This window comes from Phoca vitulina, unplaced genomic scaffold, assembly GCF_004348235.1.
Source record: "Phoca vitulina isolate PV1807 unplaced genomic scaffold, GSC_HSeal_1.0 scaffold7, whole genome shotgun sequence".
Lineage (NCBI taxonomy): Eukaryota > Metazoa > Chordata > Mammalia > Carnivora > Phocidae > Phoca > Phoca vitulina.
Window position 1 is genome coordinate 26,075,213 of NW_022589710.1, and position 21,716 is coordinate 26,096,928.

At 43.2% G+C, this 21,716-nt stretch overlaps 1 protein-coding gene across 1 annotated transcript; it reads left to right on the top strand.

Annotated features, from left to right (window-relative positions):
• The first annotated feature begins 1,028 nt into the window (after positions 1-1,028).
• Positions 1,029-15,062, top strand: PTGER2 (prostaglandin E receptor 2). Its single transcript, XM_032404590.1, has 2 exons — positions 1,029-2,374; positions 13,410-15,062. The coding sequence occupies exons 1-2, from the start codon at positions 1,532-1,534 to the stop codon at positions 13,626-13,628; spliced, it is 1,062 nt and encodes a 353-aa protein (XP_032260481.1). The 5' UTR covers positions 1,029-1,531; the 3' UTR covers positions 13,629-15,062.
• Positions 15,063-21,716: the final 6,654 nt, after the last annotated feature.

Genomic DNA, 21,716 nt, shown 5'->3' on the forward strand with positions numbered 1-21,716 from the left:
TTGAGAAAAATAGACTCCATTTGAACTTGCCCTGTTGGGAGCGCCATCTCCATTCCAATCCCAAGGCCAGAATTATCAAGGTGAGCTAAAATATTCATGGAGAGCAAGCAGGCTGTGGTAAGATGTGTTTGTCGGCAGGTAATTTTTTCTTTATTCCACCATGATGACTTTTACCCCTTGCCTGTTCCCTATGCAGATCCTTCCGTCTCCCAGTCCTTCCTCCTTCCCCAAGTGAATGTGACCTTCCTTACAGAATATAATTGCCCCCTTTTGTCTGTCAAACTGGATTTTATTTGTTTAAACAGTTTTAAACACCAGCCCATTTTCAGGAGTCTGCAATTGTGACAACACAAAAGTGTTGTCTACTTTTGTCAGCTCTAGTTTCTAAAACTGGCCACTTACTAAAAAGCTTTACCAGGAATGGGTCTTTCCAGATGTGCTCTGCACGGTTATCGTGAAGAAATTAATCCTGAACAAGATTTTCTTTCAAGGCTGTGCTTGACTAGAGAACAATGTGCAATGATTTCAAGCTGTGTTCACAAACACAATTCTACACACAGGGAACATTTCTTTCTTTTTCTTTTCTTTTCTTTTCTTTCTTTTCTTGCTTACTTAAACAAGTGGGGATCCGTCAGGGTGTTGACATAGAAAAAGGCGAAATGCTGGCAACTGAATCAAAGCCGACAGCGCAACAGATAGCTCAGCGGTGCGCAGGGTTTGGTTCCTTGGACAACCAGGCGAGCTTTTCACTTCCTCCTAATTCTGGTCCCGCCCTCTTAGTTCATCTTCCTGAGAATGTCAAAAGAAAAAGAAAAAGAAGATATTGGTCCTACTGCAAGAGGTCTTTGGTGCCTGTTTTTCCCTTCTTATACACATCTCCCGGGACTGGGTCCTTCTAACTTCTCTATTGTTCGGTGAGTCACTTTGCTTTCCCGTTGTTGCCTTGGGTGAGTTCTGCGCACACCGCACAAGTGCCCCGCACTCCCTCCCGGCCCTCTGCTGGGGCTAAACGCTTCCTAGCCAAGATCAGCGGCCGTGCGGCTTCCAGCACCCAACCCCGAGGGAACGGAACCCAGCGCCGCGCGGGGCCGGCATTCCGGCCCTCTCTTCTCCCCGTCCCGGCTGAGGGACTCGCAGTGCTCCCACGGGGTGTGGCGCGCGTTCCAGTCCTTGGGCAGCTGGCGGGCGCTAGCCCCGGGCGCCGTGACCCCGCGTCTGAGTCCGTCCCCAGGAGGGTGCGGAAGCGGTGGCGGCTGCCCCCTGGGTGCAGGCTCCCGGCTGAGGTGGGCGCGGATCGGCAGAGGAGCCTCGAGCGCCGCCCGGATGCTGCAGCCTAGCGGTGGCCTCTCCGAGAGCAACGCGAGCCCTGGGGCCGAGCCTTCCCTGGGCGCGCTGGGGGCCGGAAGGGGGCTCTGGACTTGGGTCCCTCCCCCTTTCCTTCAGCTTCTCGGAGCACTCCTGCTCTCAGACCCTCGTCCTCCCAGGTACGAGCCGGGAGAGGAGGGCGCATCTCTCCTCCCGGCACTCCGCCATGGGCAATATCTCCAATGACTCCTTGCCGAAAGACTGCAGGTCTCTGGAGTGGCTCCGCTCCGGCGAAAGCCCGGCCATCAGCTCGGTGATGTTCTCGGCCGGGGTGCTGGGGAACCTCATCGCGCTGGCGCTGCTGGCGCGCCGCTGGCGGGGGGACGCGGGACGCAGCGCAGGACGCGGCAACTCTATCTCCCTGTTCCACGTGCTGGTGACAGAGCTGGTGTTCACCGATCTGCTTGGGACCTGCCTCATCAGCCCGGTGGTGCTGGCTTCCTACGCTCGGAACCAGACCCTGGTGGCACTGGCGCCTAAGCGCCGCGCGTGCACCTACTTCGCCTTCGCCATGACCTTCTTCAGCCTGGCCACGATGCTCATGCTCTTCGCCATGGCCCTGGAGCGCTACCTAGCCATCGGGCACCCCTACTTCTACCAGCGCTGGGTCACGCGCCGAGGCGGCCTGGCCGTACTGCCCGCCATCTACACGGTCTCTCTGCTCTTTTGCTCCCTGCCGTTGCTGGACTCCAAGCAGTACGTCCAGTACTGCCCCGGGACGTGGTGCTTCATCCAGCCCGAGGACACCACGTACCTGCAGCTGTACGCCACCGTGCTACTGCTCCTCATCGTCGCGGTGCTCGCCTGCAACTTCAGTGTCATCCTCAACCTCATCCGCATGCACCGTCGGAGCAGGAGAAGTCGCTGCGCACCCAACTTGGGCAGCTGCCGGGATGGCCCTGGGACCCGCAGGAGAGGGGAAAGGGTGTCCATGGCGGAGGAGACGGACCACCTCATTCTCCTGGCTATTATGACCATCACCTTTGCGGTCTGCTCCTTGCCTTTCACGGTGAGTTAACTCACTTCATTTCCACAGCCCAGCTCTGAGCAGCCTTCTCACTCTCTCCCCTCTCGCTCCCACACTGTCCACCGCCATGCCTTTGCAACTTCTAAAAGTAAGTTCTGATTCTTGAGGTCTAGAGCCTTCTCTTCTTGCTTCTCACCTTCACCCCACTTCCTTCCTCCCCTAACTCTGGCCTTCGGCAGCTCTATGCCAGTGTTTTCTCACACCTAATACAGTCCCCCTGAAAGGGATCCTTGGCCCTCTGCTAAGCCGGCCCAGACCCCCAGCCTAGAGTTACAAGGGGGGATATGTCCCTACTCTGTCCCTGTCCGCCTCTGCCAGCCTGGCTTCGTGCCTGAGGAGGAGGCAGCCCCTTCCACCTGTGGATGGGTATCAGCTACAACCTGACTTCCCCGAGCTGCAGTTTGCCTCTAGGTATTCCCCATTCACTAGTGCGAGTTCTCCATGCTTTGCCTTCTGTTTCTCCCAACACAAAATGTGGTACCCAACACCCAGCATTCTAGCTGCCATTTAGAATGGTCCCAAGTGAGAAGCATCCCTGTTGGTAAGCTCAGAGCATTCATTACTTGTCCTAAAAGTTCAACAAACACAGAATTTACAAGTTTCCCAATTTACATATTAGGAGCGTAACTCTTTGTGGCCATGAAAAAAAAAATGTGGACATTATATTATGTCCATAATGATAATTAAAGGGAAAGATGGTTGCTTGGGGAAACCTCTTACTAAGCTTTTGCAATCCCTCTAAAGGAGGCATTTGTATCTTCTTACAAAATACCCTCTTCATATCACTATCAGAAATATCTACAGGTGTTCTTCAGCTTATAGTCATGCATTTGTTGAGCACAAAGCTACACACAGGAATGGCTGGTCCATCTCAGGGATGGGAGTTAGGCACGTCCAGCTGGTTCCATGACCCAGCAAGCCAGAGGCTGTCCCAGGGAACTGAAGACAGGAGCCCAGGTTTGGGAATGGCATGCTGTCCTCGTTTGGGGCAAGCTTAGCAGTTAGTTCCGTGTCGCTGTGAGTTTGAGCCTCCCCAGGCATAACACAGGTAGCAGAGCCTGGGATGTGTCTGAGCATGGCCTCTTACCAGAAGCTGGGGCCGAGGAGTTTTGGTAGCCCTGCTTCCCACTCTTCAAAAGAACAAGACTGACCCTACAGGGAGTAAGCAGTCGGCAGTGACTCCCGCCTGCCACAGTCTTGGAGAAAAGAAAGAGCTAGACAGTGCCTACCATTAGCAGGTCTGAGCTGTAGAAACTAAAGCAGTAACTTTATCTGACTTCCCGCCTCCATCACTGCTGTGGATTATCTTCATATGCTCCTCCTCCAGGGTGGGGAAGGACACCTGTCCTCCTACATGAACTGATTCATAGCTATGTTCTCTTCTCCCTGGTCCCCATTGTCCTCACACTCCTACCCCATTCTCCGTCAGGGCGGAAGCTGGTCTGAATCCATAAGTGACAGGAAGGTACCCCCTTATGAACTGAGGTAGCACTGCAGGACCCTGCCTCTTCCATTCCACCCTGAACCAGGGAGTTTGTACAGCAGAAAGGCTGTGATGTAGAAACCGGCATGGCTTCTACGCCTTTCTTTTGCGTTACTAGTAGAAACTTTTGATGTCATGTTAGGAGTTAAATCAACTTTTTTGGGTTGGGACAAAGATGCAGAACACGTATCTATGAGAGAAAAAGCATTTCCAGTTCCACTAAACAACTTAGAATCCAACTTAGAGGCCATAAACCCTTTCTGAGTTGGGCAGTGCCGGTCTTGGCCTGGTGAGAATTGGGAGGTCAGTTCTTGGAGTCTCATCTGTGATTATTGAGTGTATAATTAAAAACAGCCCCTACCCCCAGCCACTTAAATAGCTTGGGAATGGGCTCCGAGGGGACCACATGCTTGTGAACAGGATTATTATTCCCTAAACCCTTTAGAGGAAGACAACAGGAGGAAAAGGTCTCTCCTTTGATCATGACTAACCCATTGCATAAATATATTATAAAACATAAAGGCAGTGATTTTCAACAGGTTCCCCTGTTTTCAAGTCAATTTGCCTTTTATCATGAGAACTCAATCCTTGCTATATGTCGATTTTCAAGTCTCCCTGTCTAAACACACACACACACACACACACACACACACATTTATATGAATATTTATTTTCCCCCTTTATTTACTATTAAGCCAGGGGCAGCTCCAGAGTTGCCAAATGGAAGGGGCTTGGAGCTAGAAGTCTGGTTAGAAGGAGTAGGGGAGTAGGAGGTTTGCTTTGAAGCTGTGTTTTTATTTAGATTGCCTGTTTATGGCTAAAGGACGCCAGATGAAGATTATGAGGGCCCTTTATGATAGTGGCATTGACACTATCAGCAAATATTATCCGGGTTTGCTTCTGCATGGATTCATGGCCAAGATTCCCAAAGAGTAGGGGAAACCTAGGGTAAACATAATCAGAAAGCCAGACACACTGATCCTTGCCTTGGAACTAACATGACATGTTATCCAGATGAAGAATTGATAACTCACGAGGCCCCAAATAGGTATTTGAACTGTACCTTGAATGGGGAGTATCAAGTTGTCTTTTAGTAAGGAAATTTACATTGACCATTGACTAATTTTACTTTGTCAATAGATTATTGATACTTGTTAGAACCTTTCATTTGCACAGCACTTTAAACCTTATGAAATGCTGTAGTATCCTGATTTTGGTTATCTCGTGGAGGGCTTACCTGATGATTCCAAAGTCGCAGCTACTGTCTGGTGCATACATTCTGCTATTTCAGAATGCTTGCCATGGGCCCTGGGAGGGGGGACACTTTCCCCCCATGTCCTTTTCGTCTACTTGGCCCACACTAAAACTGTGGTCAGAAATGGCCTTCACCAATCTCCCACAGAAGGCAGGTATCATTTCCACACATCCTAACTGGGACACCGTTAGACAAGGCAAAGAGTTGTGGTGGCCTTCAGAAATTCTCCTGTTCCTCCAACAGAACATATGCAGTCCAATAGAAGTACATTGAGCCACATATGGAATTTTAAATGTTTTATTAGCCAAATAACAAAAAGTAAAAAGAAATGGTAAAAATTAATCAGTAATTTTATTTAACCCAATATATCCAAAATATTTTCACTTCAAAATGTAATCAATGTAAAGTGATTATTAATGAGCTATTCCAACTAGTTGACTTCCTTGTTCCCAGAAAGTACTAGCAATCTACTCTGTCTCTGTCTGTTTCTTCCTCAGGATAACAGAGCTGCTTTCTATGTCCCTCAAAAGTGGGCCACACCACTGGCCCAGTAAAGAGATTTCACAGCTGTGTACCCAGTGCGGCACCAGCCTTTTCCAGCGATCCAGGAGTGAGGGAAGGAGGGGACTGGGAAATTTAGGAAACCTGGAACCATTCATGTCAGCATTGTCCCAAGGGGGGGGGCAGGTTAGAATTACTGCTTCCTCCAAGAACACCAGTCTTCCACACATCCTAACTGGGACTTCCAATGTTTGGAAGTGATAACTATGGAAATGTAAAATACCCAGCACCCTGTAATGAACTTAAGTTCAACCTTCAAATATCATTATTATCAACATCAAAATGGCTAACTTTTTGACTGTTAATTTTTACGTACACTAACCCATTATCTTCACAACAACCTGCAAAATAGATAGTATTATTGTTTCTGTTTTACAGATGAGGCAAATAACACCCTGGGTCCCCCAGCTAGTGAGTGCTAGAGCTGGGATTCAAAGCCAGACAGTTTAAAAATGCACAGAGTCTATCCTCCCAACCACAGTACTATCAGAGAAAAAGTACTTCTTTCAGGGGTAACATGTAAAAAGATTTCATAAAGGAATGGTGAAGATGTTATAAGTATCTAGATCATTTTGTCTCAATTCCAACTTGTTAGCCTTTTTTTTTAAAGATTTTTAAAATTTATTTATTTATTTATTTGAGAGAGAGCGAGAGAACACTCACACCCCAGTTGGGATGGGGAGGGAGGAGCAGAGGGGGAAAGAATCCCAAGCGGACTCGGTGTTAAGCACCGGCGTGGGGTGGGGGGGCTCGATCCCACAACCCTATGATCATGACCTGAGCCAAAACCAAGAATCAACACTCAACTGACTGAGCCACCCAGGTGCCCCCCCAACTTGTTCACTTTAAAAATAAAATGACAAAGACCTTTTTTCCATGCCCATCAAGGGGCCTGAGCTGGGGCCAAGTGTGTGGTTCCTTTCTTTCTTCTCCACAGTCCTATGAATTGAAAGGCTGACACTGAGATTTAAGGAGATTGGCTAATATAAATACTGGTCTAAATTAAGAAATAATCAGATTAGCCCTCACATAAAATCTTCTGTTGGTACACATAAAACATTTCTTACGTGATAAAAAAAAAAAAACCTCTGTTGTCGTTAGGAAATGGCATTAATTTGGCTGCCCAATATGAAATCATGCATGGGACCAACAACATATTCCAAACTGTTTATGTACTAAAGGGATAGTGTATAAATTAATGAATTCCTCCTTATGTTGATCAGCTGTTGCCACCATTTCACAGAGATAAATAGAAACTTTTTTCCTGAAATGGAACAGAACACAGAAATTATATCAGACCTCCATTCTTGCCTCAGATACTGTTTGTGTTTTAATTTCCCACGTCAAGTTACTTGGTCACTACTTTGCCAATAGCTGTGGACAGCTGCTGGTCATTTTAAACTGCTTTCTACTTGCCATTAGAATATTTTATTCAGTTCCAAAATTTCAAAAGTGAACCATTGGCTCATTCTAAAACTGTCTTCATCTTTAGAAATTCTTTAGGGCTGTAATTTCTAGGCAAACCTGATTCATGGAAATATGATCTTCAAAATACAGAACAAACTCAAGTAAACAGTACTGGAGTTTCCTGTTCATTCCTGGAACTCTTCATGTAAAATGTAACAGGAATGGGGGTTGTAAAACTTTTATGAAATTTGTTGATTATGTACATGGAAAATACCACAGTTCTAGTAGGGATAGAAGAGAAATTCAGAACTCTTCATGCATAACCACAGTGAATTTGCTTGGTAATATTTTAAGTTATATCCATGAACTATGGGAAATCCTTTTATCATTTCTGCATCACCAATGGTATGCTTGGGGATTGGTGAAATCATTTTAAGACACGTGACCTTTTAAGAGAACGTTCCTCTATATGAGTGTTTTCATTTGACACCTTTTCCTTTGCCATTATAAAATGGTGGTTGTGATAAAGAAAAACAGCTTTTAGGGATGGTGTTTCTTTCTTTGGCATGTCAAGAGCCCATCACAGTATTAAGTTAAAAATAAAGGGTCTGCCTTGGACTCAGGTCATGATCTTGGGGTCCTAGGATGAGTCTCGCATCAGGCTTCCTGCTCAGCAGGGAGTCTGCGTCCCTCTCCTTCTGCCCCTCCCCTGATCGTGCTTGCTCTCTCTCTGTCTCATAAATAAATAAAATCTTTTTTTTTTTTTTTAAGGAATGGAATGGAATAGGATAGGATAGAAATGGTGAGGGACTGATCTCCAGAAACATGGTGTTTAGGAAGACAAGTCTCTTTCCACCTTAAGGTTTAAGACCCAGTTAATTTGCAACTTGGTCTGCTCGGTTTCCATTCGCTTCTCCTGTCCTCTATTTTGTAGCTTCTGACCACCAAACTCCATCCTTATCTTGATCTCACATCCACTGTGCCTCAGTTTATATGACCAATATATACCAAGCTTCATTCTTCTCAGAATAATTTGCTGCCTAAAATTGCCCCCTCTAACAGAACACTAGACTGAAGTCTTCTTCAGTTAGGACATATGAGTGATGGGAAGGGCCAGGAATAGGGAAAGTGCATTTGGGCAAGCCAAAACTTCCCGTGGACCAGGGTTCTTCCTGAATTCCATGGACAGCACTTGGATCACTTTGAAATCATTTGCAAAATCTTGTGTTTATATGAGTTCTGGGTAGATGTTCCAGTGTGCCAATCATTTTTTTTTTTTAAGAATTAAGAGCCATCAGCCTGGAATATACAAGCCCAGAGCTCTAAACTTTAGTATTAACTCTCTTTGTGTCCAGCCCTGGAATCACTGGAAGCACAATGCAGGGAACACTCTTTGGTGCTGGAGCCCTATCTATGCCCCAGTTTTTCCTCAAAGGGACAGAGGCTCCTGTTCCCTCCACCACAAAGCACCTGGGATTTGGGGGAAGGGATTTCTTTAAAACATCATATACCTGGAAAATACTGTCCCCCCAAAAGTTTTTTGTTTAAAAAAAATTTTTTTTGAAGTATAGCTGACACCAGAAGTTTTTTAAAGAAGGGATTATATAGGGGTGCCTGGGTGGCTCAGTTGGTTAAGCATCTGCCTTTGGCTCAGGTCATGATCCCAGGATCCTGGGATCGAGCCCCGCATCGGGCTCCTTGCTCAGCAGGAAGCCTGCTTCTCCCTCTCCCTCTGTTCCTCCTCCTGCTTGTGCTCTCTCTCTCTGTCAAATAAATAAATAAAATCTTAAAAAAAAAAAAAAAGAATGGATTATATAAAGCCATAGCCAGGACACCCAAATGTCTTTCACAAGGCAGGTAAACATATAATAATCTCTGCCTGCAATTTAACTGTGCAAAGTGTGAAGGAAAGAGGGGTGTCTGGGTGGCTCAGTCGATTGAGCATCCGACTCTTAAGATTAGGACTAATGAATCGCTGACCTCTACCTCTGAAGCTAATAATATATTATATGTTAATTAATTGAATTTAAATAAAAAATACAAGTGAAAAAAATTTTTTAATAAAATCTTTTAGTAAACATCCAGTATATTTATACATATATATAAATTATACATATGTAGCACTCTGCAGACATATCATGTAGATTACCAAAAAAAAAGTGTGAAGGAAAGAAAAGCCCCAAAGAAAGACAAGTAGATACAGCCATGGTTTTTAAGTCGATAAACAAGAACAGTCATACCCACAAACCTTTGTGACACCTTTGCAAACAAGGCTCTTATGAAACCATATCAGTTAGTGGTGAACTTCACGTGAGACTTTACATCACAGGCCTTTTTTTTTTTTTATTTAAGATTTTATTTATTTATTTGAGAGAGAGAGCACAAGCAAGGGGAGCAGCAGAGGGAGGGGGAGAAGCAGGCTCCCCACTGAGCATCGAGCCTGGACAAGGGGCATGATCCCAGGACCCTGGGATCATGACCGGAGCTGAAGGCAGACGCTTAACCTACTGAGCCACCCATGTGCCCCGCATCACAAGCTTTTTATGTAGAAGTTGGCAGAGTGTGTGGTGGCTAAAAGGTAAGTTCTGGTCCCACTGCTTGGGAGTGTGGTTCTGTGGCTTCCCTACTTACCTGGAGTGTGATTTGGGGCATGGTAACTAATCTTCTAGGCCCTGATTTCCTCTTTGCTAAAATAGGAATAATAATATTTTGCAAGTTGATGTAAGGATTAAACAGAATAAGGCCTACAAATTGCTTAGCCCCATGCCTGACACACAGAGGTCTTCAGTAAATATTAACTGCTATCTGCATAGGGTTCAACTTCCAAAGGAAAATCAGATTGCATATTAATGATCAGAAACTGGATTCTGGAAGCTCAACGTCATTTCTTTGACCAGGCCTAAGTGGGTCTTTTATTTTTAAGTGTGATAAATGAATAATTTTAAACTCTTTCAGGTGTTGGATAAAGGTTCTAAAACAGAGGTTCTCAACCTTGGCTGCAGGTTAGAATCACCCAGGTTGATTTAAAACCCTTGGTACCCATGTTACAGCCCAGATTAATTATATCAGAGTCTCTGGGGGTGGGAGCAAGCCATCAGAGTAGTTTTAACAATCCTCAGGTGATTTCAATGAACAACCAAATAAAGTTCTCATTTGCTCTAATGTTCTGAAACCACAATGGAGTTGCATTAACAGTAGGGAAGTAGCTCAGAAGAACAGTCCCCCGGCTGGGGCCAAGATGAAATTTTCCACGGGAGGCTGAAAGGATTCTATATCATCATAGAAGTTGAATCTAAAGAACACTGATTTTCATCCATACCACTTTGTAGGTATCAAAACAAACTCTATATTCTTAGCAAAGCCCTATAGAGTGAGCCTATCCTAAGAACTTAAAACTAACTTGTTTAGATTTTTCTCATAGCAAATTGATTAGTCGTGTAGGCAAAAACGTGTTTAAGTTCTATCAGCCTCCGAAGCTGAATTCGGGAATCTCACTGAAACATCACTCATTAACTGACCTATCAATTGGGTCAGCCTTTAATTAAAGTCTAGGATCAGCTGGAAGGAGAGGGGAATGTGGAGTTATTGGGTTTCAGTTTGGGGTGATGAAAAAAAGGTTCTGGAGAAGGATGGTGGTGATGTAGTCTGTGTTCTTTTACCTGATGGCCAGTCAGGGGCGGCCACCAGAGGAGCACGGGAGAGGCTCAGGAAAATAAAGTTTGTCATACTGACAGGTCCTGTGCACAACACCAGGGCCAACACCAGGGCCACAAGGGAAAACAGTAGTGTGGGTCCGGAGGCAGAAGGGACAGAAGCAGGAGGACAACCTGGGCCTTTACAGAGGAATATTGCCTCCTGGGATATAGGGCCAGATGGAGGCCCCCCCCCCCTTGATTACTGTGCATATCAAAGGACTGCTTCAGGGGAGCCCTGGGCTGTTCTTAAGAATGTAGCCCTGGGGAGGGGCAGTCTCTTCCCTGCCAGAAAGCTTTTAAGATGTCAAAGCATCTTGATATACAGAAAACAAAAAACATAGACAATACAGTTGCACAACAATATATATGTACTTAATGTCACTGACGATACACTTGAAAATGGTTAAAATGGTAGATTTTATGCTATGTGTATTTCACAATCAAAAACAAACCCAAGTATCCACAATATCAAAAACTGTGAACTCTAGGCAAGAGGCAAGAACCAAAGGGGGAAAAAATGGGGAGGTCGGAAAAGACAAAACTTACATCAGGAACTTCAAGGGTCACTTTTCCCAGCGTCAAAAGAAGAAATTGCCTTCTATAAAATCTTGGCCACCTCCTGAGATGCAAATTTTAAGCATTTCTAAAAATTACCCAGCATAGTGGATAAAAAGGAAAGGAAACAAATAGTACAGAATTGCTTCATCCTCTAAAACCATTTTTCACTTCTCATTGCTCTGTCACTCTGACGAGATCAGGAGCTATGATACCGTACAGGTCATTCGCCACTGAAAACCTGACTCATCTCCATGTGTGACACCGGAGCACTGAACCCTCGCCACACCGCCCAGGATGGCTGCCCAATTCACTGTCATCGCATGCTTTGGTGAAGCTCGATCATAAACTCTGCTACAGACTTTTTCTCCAACACAGTGTTAGTTGTTTGTGTAGTAACTAATATACTTGAATCTATCAGCCTTTTGTACGCTCTTATCCTGAATTTCTAAACTCCCAAATCGTTCCTTAGACATACCATATAAGCACTGTATATTTCTCAGCCAAAATAGTTTGGCTGACAAGAAAATGATTGCTCCATTGCATATTCCCACCTAACTTTCCTCTTCTCTGTATAATCAGGGAAATCCACCATCACTTCTTCTTTTTCCTTGCTCATGCGCCAAGTCTCTCCTCCATCCCCTATTCCAAGATTCTCTGGCATAAACACCTGTGGCTGCCAAACCTTCCCACTCTTGTGCTAACATAAGCGACCCAAAGATGACTACTCTTCTCCTTCCCTGCAATTCGCTTTGTAGAACCAGTTGCCAGATGCCTGCAGAATAAGTACCAGGGGAAAAGGAAATAAACCATTCCTTTTTCTGGGAAAGGACTGTGGAGGAATGAAGTTGTAGCTCTCTAACTCACTCCCACTGGTAAGAAAGTCCCTAGAACATTATAAAGAATTGGTTTCAAAGATTGGGTATGAGGGGCGCCCGGGTGGCTCAGTCGGTTAAGCATCTGCCTTCAGCTCTGGTCATGATCCCAGGGTCTTGGGATCCAGCCCCGAGGCAGGCTCTCTGCTCAGTGGGGAGTCTGCTTCTCCTTCTCCCTCTCCCCAGACCCCCGCTCCTGTGTTCACTCTCTTTCTCTCTCAAATAAATCTTAAAAAAAAAAGAAAAAAAAAGAATGGGTGTGATTTCTTTCCATTTGTTTTCCTCTTTTCTGTAAGCTATGTGAAGTGTTTGATCGTTATCAAGCATGTCCTGTTCTATTCCTTTCAGTCTTACCAAAAAGTTGCATTGATCCCAAAATATATAAGGAATCAGATGAGAGCTGGTATACCTGTTTGAAAACATTAGTCAGCGTGCAAAATATGTCAGGTTTCCAGTATTTGGAACATTGTTCTAAAGGCCTTTGTTTTAATATAGGCTATCTGAATGTAGCCCATGGTTGAGCCCTTTACTAACTAGTGTCAAGGAAGTTGTAATTTATGTCCTGAGTCTGCCAACTAAGCAGCCTGGGAACTTGGGCAAGTCACCTAACTTCTCTCATGTCAGTGTCCTCACTAGTAATCTGGAGATATGGACAACATTGTGGGGTACTTACTGAGCAAGCACTGTTTTAAATAGCGCACACATACTACTTCCTGTCATCTTCCCAACAAACCTAAGAAGTAGTATTGCTATCATTATCACCCATTTTAAAGATGTAGTAACTGAGGCACAAAGAGGTTAGTGTTCTTTCCTGTGGTTCCAAAGCTATATATGGAGCCAGGATTGAAACCCAGGCAGTCCCATGTCCAGAACCCATGCTCTGGGTACCTTTTCTCACTGAACTGTGATAATTAAATCAGATTAAATATTTGGACGTAAATGTAACATACTGTTATTACCTCTCCTGAAGTTCATTTCCTCGTCTGTCAAAAGGAGACAATACTTACATTTCAGAGTTTTTGTCAGGAATAAACATATGGAAGAAGACTGAGATTTTGCTACCCATCTGTCACCACCCCTGGTACACAAAAAAAACCATTTTGCTCTTAAGAAATTGCACATGCTCCAAGCCTGTCCACTGCTACAATATAAAACTAATATCATTTTTCCTTTTTGCTTCTTACAGATTTTTGCATATATGGATGAAACCGCCCAAAAAAACAAGTGGGACCTCCAAGCTCTTAGATTTTTATCAATCAATTCAATAATTGACCCTTGGGTCTTTGCCATCCTTAGGCCTCCTGTTCTGAGACTAATGCGTTCAGTCCTCTGTTGTCGGGTTTCATTAAGAACACAAGATGCAACACCAACTTCCTGTTCTCTACAGTCCAATGCCAGTAAGTAGATTGACCTTTGTCGACAATAGTTAAGAAGTGCTTCATTAGCCAGCATCTGGAAGATCATTTTGAAATGGCTGCTTGGAGAAATGAAAAAAGTAAGTTTACAAATCCAACAACGCCACCCTAATAAAACAGAGTGAACAAACCTCTCAGCGATAGATTGGGGCTACAGAGGTGCTGACAAGGCACTTCATGGAAGGTGTTGGAAGGATCTATAAGACCTACCCTCCATGAGCAGGTCAATGAGGTTGGGCTTTGGAGGAAAAACCAACTGCTTTGAGGATCCAGTTGCCTTTTGATTTAAGCTTTCCCGTTGAGTGAGAAAGCATGTGGTTTTGTAATTTGTTTAAAACCCTAAATAGTTACTGTGTTTTCTATTTTAATCTTCTACGCTACTGTCGTTATAAACACGCAGTGTGCAGTCAGACCAGATGAAACTTCGTGTGTCTCCTCTAAGAAGGCAGTACTTGGAAGCGACTAAGACTGGTGTCTTGTGTTGCTTAACAAACCCTTTGTCTGGCCAATGAATTTGGAAATCACAGGCACTTTGTACCGTCCTATTTGTGTGTATGGGACGTCTCTCTGGTCACCACGGTATTATGTGTGAAGGAGAAGGCTCAGCTGGTTAACGTCACCTTTTTACTCGTCCTCTAGAAGCTGTGTGTCAAAGTATTTGGTTATTTATTTTATAATGTCCATTGTGCTAAGAGTAATCAAGAACACTTTTGGAATTTTCCTCTCAACAAGAAATAATAGGCTATTAAGAGAGTTTCAAATTCTGATTAATACTCTTCATTCTATTTCCAGGGAGGGGAAATGTGGCTATGTCTGAAGCTGAATATTAGAATTAAAAACTGAAAAATCTGGTCAATTCTCAATAAACCCTGAAACTCTTCTATTGCTCATGATGAGGCTGTGACTAACATCTACTTGATAAGATGACTGTGTTTTAGCAAAACTCATGCATCTACACTTTTATCCAGGAAACATGGTTTGACTCATACTATATAGGAAATCATGCAACAGTGGTCATGTCTTAATATGTTTCTAAATCTAGATGTTTGGCATGGTATAAACCCAGCATCAGTGTTTCAGCAAATTTGCACCGTTCAATCATCTTAGTTACTGTGTAAACTCATCTGAAATGTTATGAAAATAAACTATGAAACAAAAATTTGAAAATGGAATAGTATTTAATGAATTCCCCCAAATAACAGTTTCTAGAGTAGATATAATATTTTTAATAAGATAAAAGTAGAAAAAATATATTTATTTTGGCAGGCAGGTTTTTAAAGTGTGGTTGCATTATAATTTAGATATTAAAATATTCAGTATAGTACTTGGTACTAGAGGATTTTTTTCCCCTTACAGTATGATCTTCAGAACATTTTATTTATTTATGTATTTTGCAGTGAGTGTTATTACAGGATAGCTGTTATAAAAAAACAAAAAGGGATGTTAGTTTTTTCCAAAGTCTCATTGAATTGCTTATGTAAAACCATCTCCTATAAGTAGTTATCAAACTAGGTGATCACTTAAAGTGATTCCAAACCAATCTAGCATCAGACACAATCTATGTCAAATCAGCTCTTATTTTTAAAAGAATAAATAAGTGGTTTGCTTTTCTACTAATTTAAACAAACCAGGCAAAATTTAACTTAACTGAAATCTGGACGGGTAAATAAATCTTCCCTGCACACAAGTATTCTAAAGTTAAGAAATTGTTCTAAATAGGATTAATTACACTCATGGGTAATTCCTAAGCATAAAACTCTGAAGTTACTTTGAATCTGGAAGATTGATTTCTTTTATCAGATGACTGTTTTTTCCACCAAATGAAAATGTTAACTACAATCCTTCACTCCACCTCACCACTCCCCAAAAATTCTGGAATAATGCCTGAGAACTTTTAAAAGAGGAAAAGGCACACTTGAACATAGTATCACTAGTAGGAACACAATGATTCACTCTGGGGGCCCAATATATAAGAATTTAAACCACTTATTTAAGAACTAGTAGGTTTCTAGAGCTTTGTTTCTTAATGTACTCCTGCTCCTTGCATTGTGTTAAATGGCTAAATCCTGTTGTTTCGTCTGCATATACAAAGAAGGAATTGAATGTAAAAATCCTATGTAATAGTCAATCACCTATTACTAATGGCAATTTAAAGGTAACAAAAAAATTTACTTAGAATAGATATGTAAATATTTCCTTTCTAAAAATCTCATCACATCAGACATGCCTGTTTATACTTACTGACTCATTTTCTTTTTTTTTTTTAAAGATTTTATTTATTTATTTATTTGAGAGAGAGAGAGAGAAACAGCATGAGAGGGGAGAGGGTCAGAGGGAGAAGCAGGCTCCCCGCCGAGCCAGAAGCCCGATGCGGGACTCGATCCCGGGACTCCGGGATCATGACCTGAGCCGAAGGCAGTCGCTTAACCGACTGAGCCACCCAGGCGCCCTGACTCATTTTCAAATTAGATAAAAAGCAAGGGCTTAGCCTGGTATATTAGAGAACTGAACTGTGATAAAAGAAGATACCAATTTTATTCATTGTCCCCGACAGTCAGTAGGATGAAAAGGGAGAAACTATAGTGGATTTTCACCTCAGAATGCCAGCCCTAAATTTAGGTGTCCAGGAATTGGATGGGCCAGAGTAGTCGGCCCTGAGCCAAATTGTTCCCAGTTCCCTGTGGCCTCAGGTCATCCAAGAGGGAACTGGGAAATTCTGGTACTAAAGTGTGGCCTTGAATCTCCAAAGATCTGAGAGATGCTATAGAAAGCCTCCAAAAGACCTGAATCTCAAAGTTGTTTGGGCCCATGACAACCCAGAGCCAGAACAAAGCTCTAGAAACAGTGCCAACCCAAAACCACCATGTTGGCCAAGGCTGGGAAAATCCAGTCTGAATCACTACATCCTTGGTGTAATTCAGTTAAATTTTTGGCATCCCTGTCTGCTCATGCCAGTGCACTTTGAAAGGGTTGTTCTAATGTTCACGTGATGTCAGCTCTGATTGGAATCAAGAAAAAAACAATATATTCAGGTTTAAAATTTGATGGCATTGAAAGGCAGGGGAAGACAATTAGCTGGCACTCATGTAAAGGTTTGTTTATTTCATTTAGCCAAAACTCATGGTTTTCTGAATTTAGGAAGAGCCCCCACTTGAGCCATTTACAGATGGGGTAGCAGTCTTCTCTGTAAATGAGAAGTTTCTATGTGTGGGCGGACAATGCCTGCTCATGCAGGTGGTGTTGCAACTTAAGTATTTGATGACGATCTTCTGCCCCATCACACACTTAACTTCATTGGATTTCCTCCCTGAGGATGCATTTATAACATACCTCCAATCACCTAACAGCATTATAATTTTTTTAATTCACAAAGCATTTTTATTACCATAAATGCACACTATGGAAATAAATATTATTTTAACAAGTCACAAAAACTCTAGTCTCTACAGGAGACCAAGGACATGTACTGGGCATTAATTTTTATTTCAGAAAGCTACTTTTTTGGGGGGTAGATTTTACAATGCTTTTAATTGTTAAGTAAATTTTCTTGGATTATATTTTTTTATTCCCTATAAAATGAATGTACTATTAAAGTCCAGTTTGGGTGGTTTAATTCCATGACCCAAGTGTTTCATTTTTAAAATCTGCCACGAGTCAAATCAGGAAAGTTTCCAACAGAAAAAAGAGATGGCGTGCTCCATCTCTTTCGTGGACTGTTGAATGAAAGGAATATTTACAGAGGGCTGGGCATATGCTCGCTTCAGCAGCACACATACAGAGGGGTGCGCAGAGTTAAGGGAATCAGCAAGGGATGGTGAGATGTCCCTCACAAGCTCTTCCACTCCTCAGCCTGAAGGGACAAGGGAGGAGCCATCACCCAATTGGAGCTGTAGCCTTAAGTAGGGAAGTAAGCACAACTGTTGCCAAACCTCAGGGAGGGAACAAGGGATCTACCTTCCCGGAAGATCTCTCCTCCTACTCTCTACTCTTCAGCCTGTTTCTCCCATTGGCCAAACCCAACTGTAATCCACAGAGTCAGGGGAGCCTGGGTAAAGCAGTCCATGAAGGCCTTCCTACAGGGGGAGAGTAGATTAATAGAGGGCAAGTGGAGAATATCCAGCATAAGTAAATTAAAAATATATTCTCCTTTTTTTTTTTTTTATTGCACCAACACAAAAAATGAAACCACAAAGTGAGCAGCCTCTCTTCCTGCCTTCTACTTCAAATATCCTCTAACAAGCTTGGGGAATAGAAATCAGCCCCATCTGTATGAAAGGGGGTGAAATACTATAGATTCCTTCATCAAAATATTGGTCCTTAGCCCTGCTCTCCTGAGGCTGGGCGTTTACATTTATCTAACTTTGGAAGCATATGATTTTATATAATTGGAGAAAGAGAAGGGGGATCAGACCAAAGCATCTTTGTGTTTCCCCTGCCCATAGCAGTATAGCTATCTCTAGGCAGAACAAAGAGAGGGAACCATGTACGCTGGTCTAGAAATGAACTGGAGCCTCATTGTTAAGGTGGACCACTAGAGCGAGAAAAATCTAGAAAAACCTCACTTAGGGACACCTGGGTGGCTCAATCTGTTAGGCATCTGACTCTTGGTTTCAGCTCAGGTCATGATCTCATGGGTTGTGCGATTAAGCCCCTCATCAGGCTCCATGCTCAGTGGGGTGTCTGCTTGAGGATTCTCTCCCTCTGCCCCTCTGCCCACTCATGCTCTCTCTCTCATAAATAAGTAAATCTTAAAAAAAAAAAAGAAAGAAAGAAAGAAAGAAAGGAAAAGAAAAACATCACTTAACAATGCAGGGCAGGTTGTTCCCAAATTTAACATAGCAGGGATGGGTCTACACAGCTATGGTAAAGAAAGAGTATATGTAGCAATTCAGCAATTCTGCATAATTTTAAATGCTGACAGAAGTACAAGGAAAAGGCAAATTTTAACAAAATGGAAAAAGAGTAAACAAAGTTTGACTCCCAAGCCATCTGTCAAAGTTACCCTTTCTGCTACCACAGGATCTGTTTCTGCTCCTCCTTTACTCATTTCCTTTCATCCCTTTCCAGAGCCCACTGTTCCCAGCACAAACCGTCCCCTCTCCGCCCCACCACTGGGTCCTGTGTCATCTTTGATGCACACACTCAACCTTTGTCCTTTCAACAAACTCTAGATTTATTCAGGGGTTATTATAGATTTGCCAGACTGCTGAGTCTTTTTCAGACAAGTTATTTAACCTCTCCGACTCTTACTTTCCTTGTCTGTAACAGAAGGATAATGAAATTATCTATCTCTTCAATTATTTTGAAGCTCAAATGAGTAAATACATGCAGGACATTCAGCACAGTGCCTGGACATGGTAAATGCGAATAAGGTTAAGGATTAGTATCATCTTAGAAGCCCAGTTCAACGGCTCTTCTGACCTCTTCACATGCCTCTGGCTCAGAGTGCTCGTTCCTGGCGGGGGGCATGGTGCCAGGGGTCATGGTATCTATTTGTTGACCCTGGGTAACTGTCAAGAACAATGATGATAATCAGCATGTAGGACAAGTTTGTATTTCAGAGAATGCAATGTAGACTGGCACACACGGGACAGTGTGGAGGAATGTGTAAGCATAAAAGAGAGGAGACCAAGAGACACAGACAGACAACAGGACATATAACATGGCTCAGAGCCAAGTAGGGGAGCTTAGAGGGGACAGTACCTGAAACATTATTCAAACAGGATATGTTATGTGTTGGGAAACACACTCTATCACAGAGCTGAAACTGAGGGGCACCTGGGTGGCTCAGTCGGTTAAGGGTCCGACCTTTGATTTCAGCTCAGGTCCTGATCTCGGGGTCGTGAGATCGAGCCCCGCATCGGGCTCCGTGCTCAGCAGGGAATCTGCTTGAGATTCTCTCTTTCCCGCTCCCTCTGCCCCTCCCCCTGCTCACACTCTCTCTCTCTCTCTAAAATAAATAAATTAACATCTTTTATTTTACATCTTTTTAACATCTTTAAAAAAAAACTGAAACTGAGCAGATTTCATTTACACATCATCTTCCAAAGATCCCCGGAGTAAGTCCAACCCATGTGCCACAGACGACCTTTCCTATTTCTGAAAACAGCACCCAGGACTTCTCCAGGCAAATATTTCTGATTACTTCAGCTATCACTTATGCGACACCTCACCATTTTGGTGCCTCCCCCAGATCTTATCCGACTTATCAATGTCCACCTTAATATGCGGGGCCAGAACCAAACACGAACACATAATTCTAAACCAGTCGATACTGAGTGCTGACACATCAGTTGTTGGCTTGATCTGAACATTATTCTCATTAATGAACCTGAGTATTACAAGCCTTATTAACAATTAGGTCATAACTTTATAACCTTCAACAAATGAAAGAAGCACAGTGTTCCACTTTACATAGAGGATAACTGAGCGCAGGGGTGAAGTGAGTTGCTCACTAAGGACATTCTCATAAGATCCCCCTTATGATTATGGTGCCGATCTTGCCACCTGACATCACACAGTCATTTGGTTTCTCATGAGTCATTTGCCTGTAAATTCTTGGATTGGTTCTGCAGACTAGGAATCGCGAGCTTTGAACTTATCAGCTGAAACTTGTCTTTTGTGTTAAAAACTTGGGCCCTGAGATGATGTGGAATTAGATGCCTGTGCTAAGGCCCAGAGAATAATCTCTTTCCTTGAAAATGGAACTCACTACTTTTAGTCATCAAGTGATATTTTTGCCAGAATTAACTGACCAATACTCATCTCAGTCCTAAGAGTATGCATGATACATCATAAATTAAACACTTCAAAAATCAACAGCTGCACAATTAAACCTTTGAAGACACAGTTGAGACTATCTTTCAGGTTGTAGAAAGCTTCTTAACATACCCTCATTGTGAAGAGCCCAGAGGAACAAGCCAAAAAGGCTTAGGCTTTTGAAAATTCAACATTAACTTTTCATGTTTTTAAAAATACCTGACCTCATGTTACTTGTAAAATGAAAGACACAATAACCACATCACAGTGGGCACTTCCCTGACCTGTAAAAATAAATCCTTCTGGTGTAAGTACGCATTCCAATAAAAGAAGGGCAAGCTTAACTATAAACGTGGGATCTTTATTCTCTTTACTACCTATTATGGTGACCGGGGAGTCAGACACCCACTTCTAAGATGAAACACCAGTTCAGATGTTCACATCTGTCCATGAAATGCCAGTCTGGAAAACTAAGGAAGGTGGAGAGTCCTATCTTCCTTCTACAAATTTCTTCTGTGTTCTCAATTAAGTTATAGTGAATCACAACTGTTGCAAAAATATACTAAGTGAGGAAACAAAATTATCCTGTGTTATCAGTATTAATAGTTTTTTAAATGCCTTGCCTTTAGTTCACCTACTTGACCAGGTTAAAATACTACTATTTGGAATCCTTTGTAATCGGAATTTGGGATTAAGAGACAAATCACATGAAAAAAAAACAAAAACCTGATAGCTTTATATGTAAACAACAGTCAGAGTGGTAAAGCTGGGATTGGAATGCAGACATCAGTTTGGTGACATGATGTGTCCTCATTCCCTAGGCCCCCTGTCTCACCCCTCTCCCCCACTGCTGACTCTGGCCCCCAGCCCAGCATGCTCTGCCTGGTGCAGGCCAGCAAGCTCCCATCTCAGATCATTTCCCTGGCTGCTGTCTTGACCTGGAATAAATGCTCTTCTCCCAGACAGCCATGGCTCACTTCTTCACTTCCTCATCTTCAAAATTTTACTCCAGTGACAGCTTCTCAGTGAGGTCTTCACTGACCCCCCTTCCTAAAATTGCACCCCCCCCACTCCTCATTCCCTTTATCCTAGTCCGTCCTTTTCCAATATGAGTGACCTTAAACATACTTCAAGGTTGACATATTTATAACATTCATGGTCTCTCTCCTTGCACTAGATTGTGAGTTGCAGGAGGGAGAGACTGTTGTGTCTTTTGTTTTGATGCCCCACGTTTTAGTATCTTCCAGTCCATTCAGAGGAGCAGCCTTGCATGGGTTATCAGAGCCCAAGGGGAATGAGGAGGCTATCCACACAGGGGG

Excerpts from the sequence above, each read along its gene's own strand:
- PTGER2 (XM_032404590.1), top strand. The coding sequence starts at position 1,532 with ATGGGCAATATCTCCAATGACTCCTTGCCGAAAGACTGCAGGTCTCTG. Across the intron at positions 2,375-13,409 it reads TCTGCTCCTTGCCTTTCACG|ATTTTTGCATATATGGATGA; the intron begins GTGAGTTAACTC and ends TGCTTCTTACAG.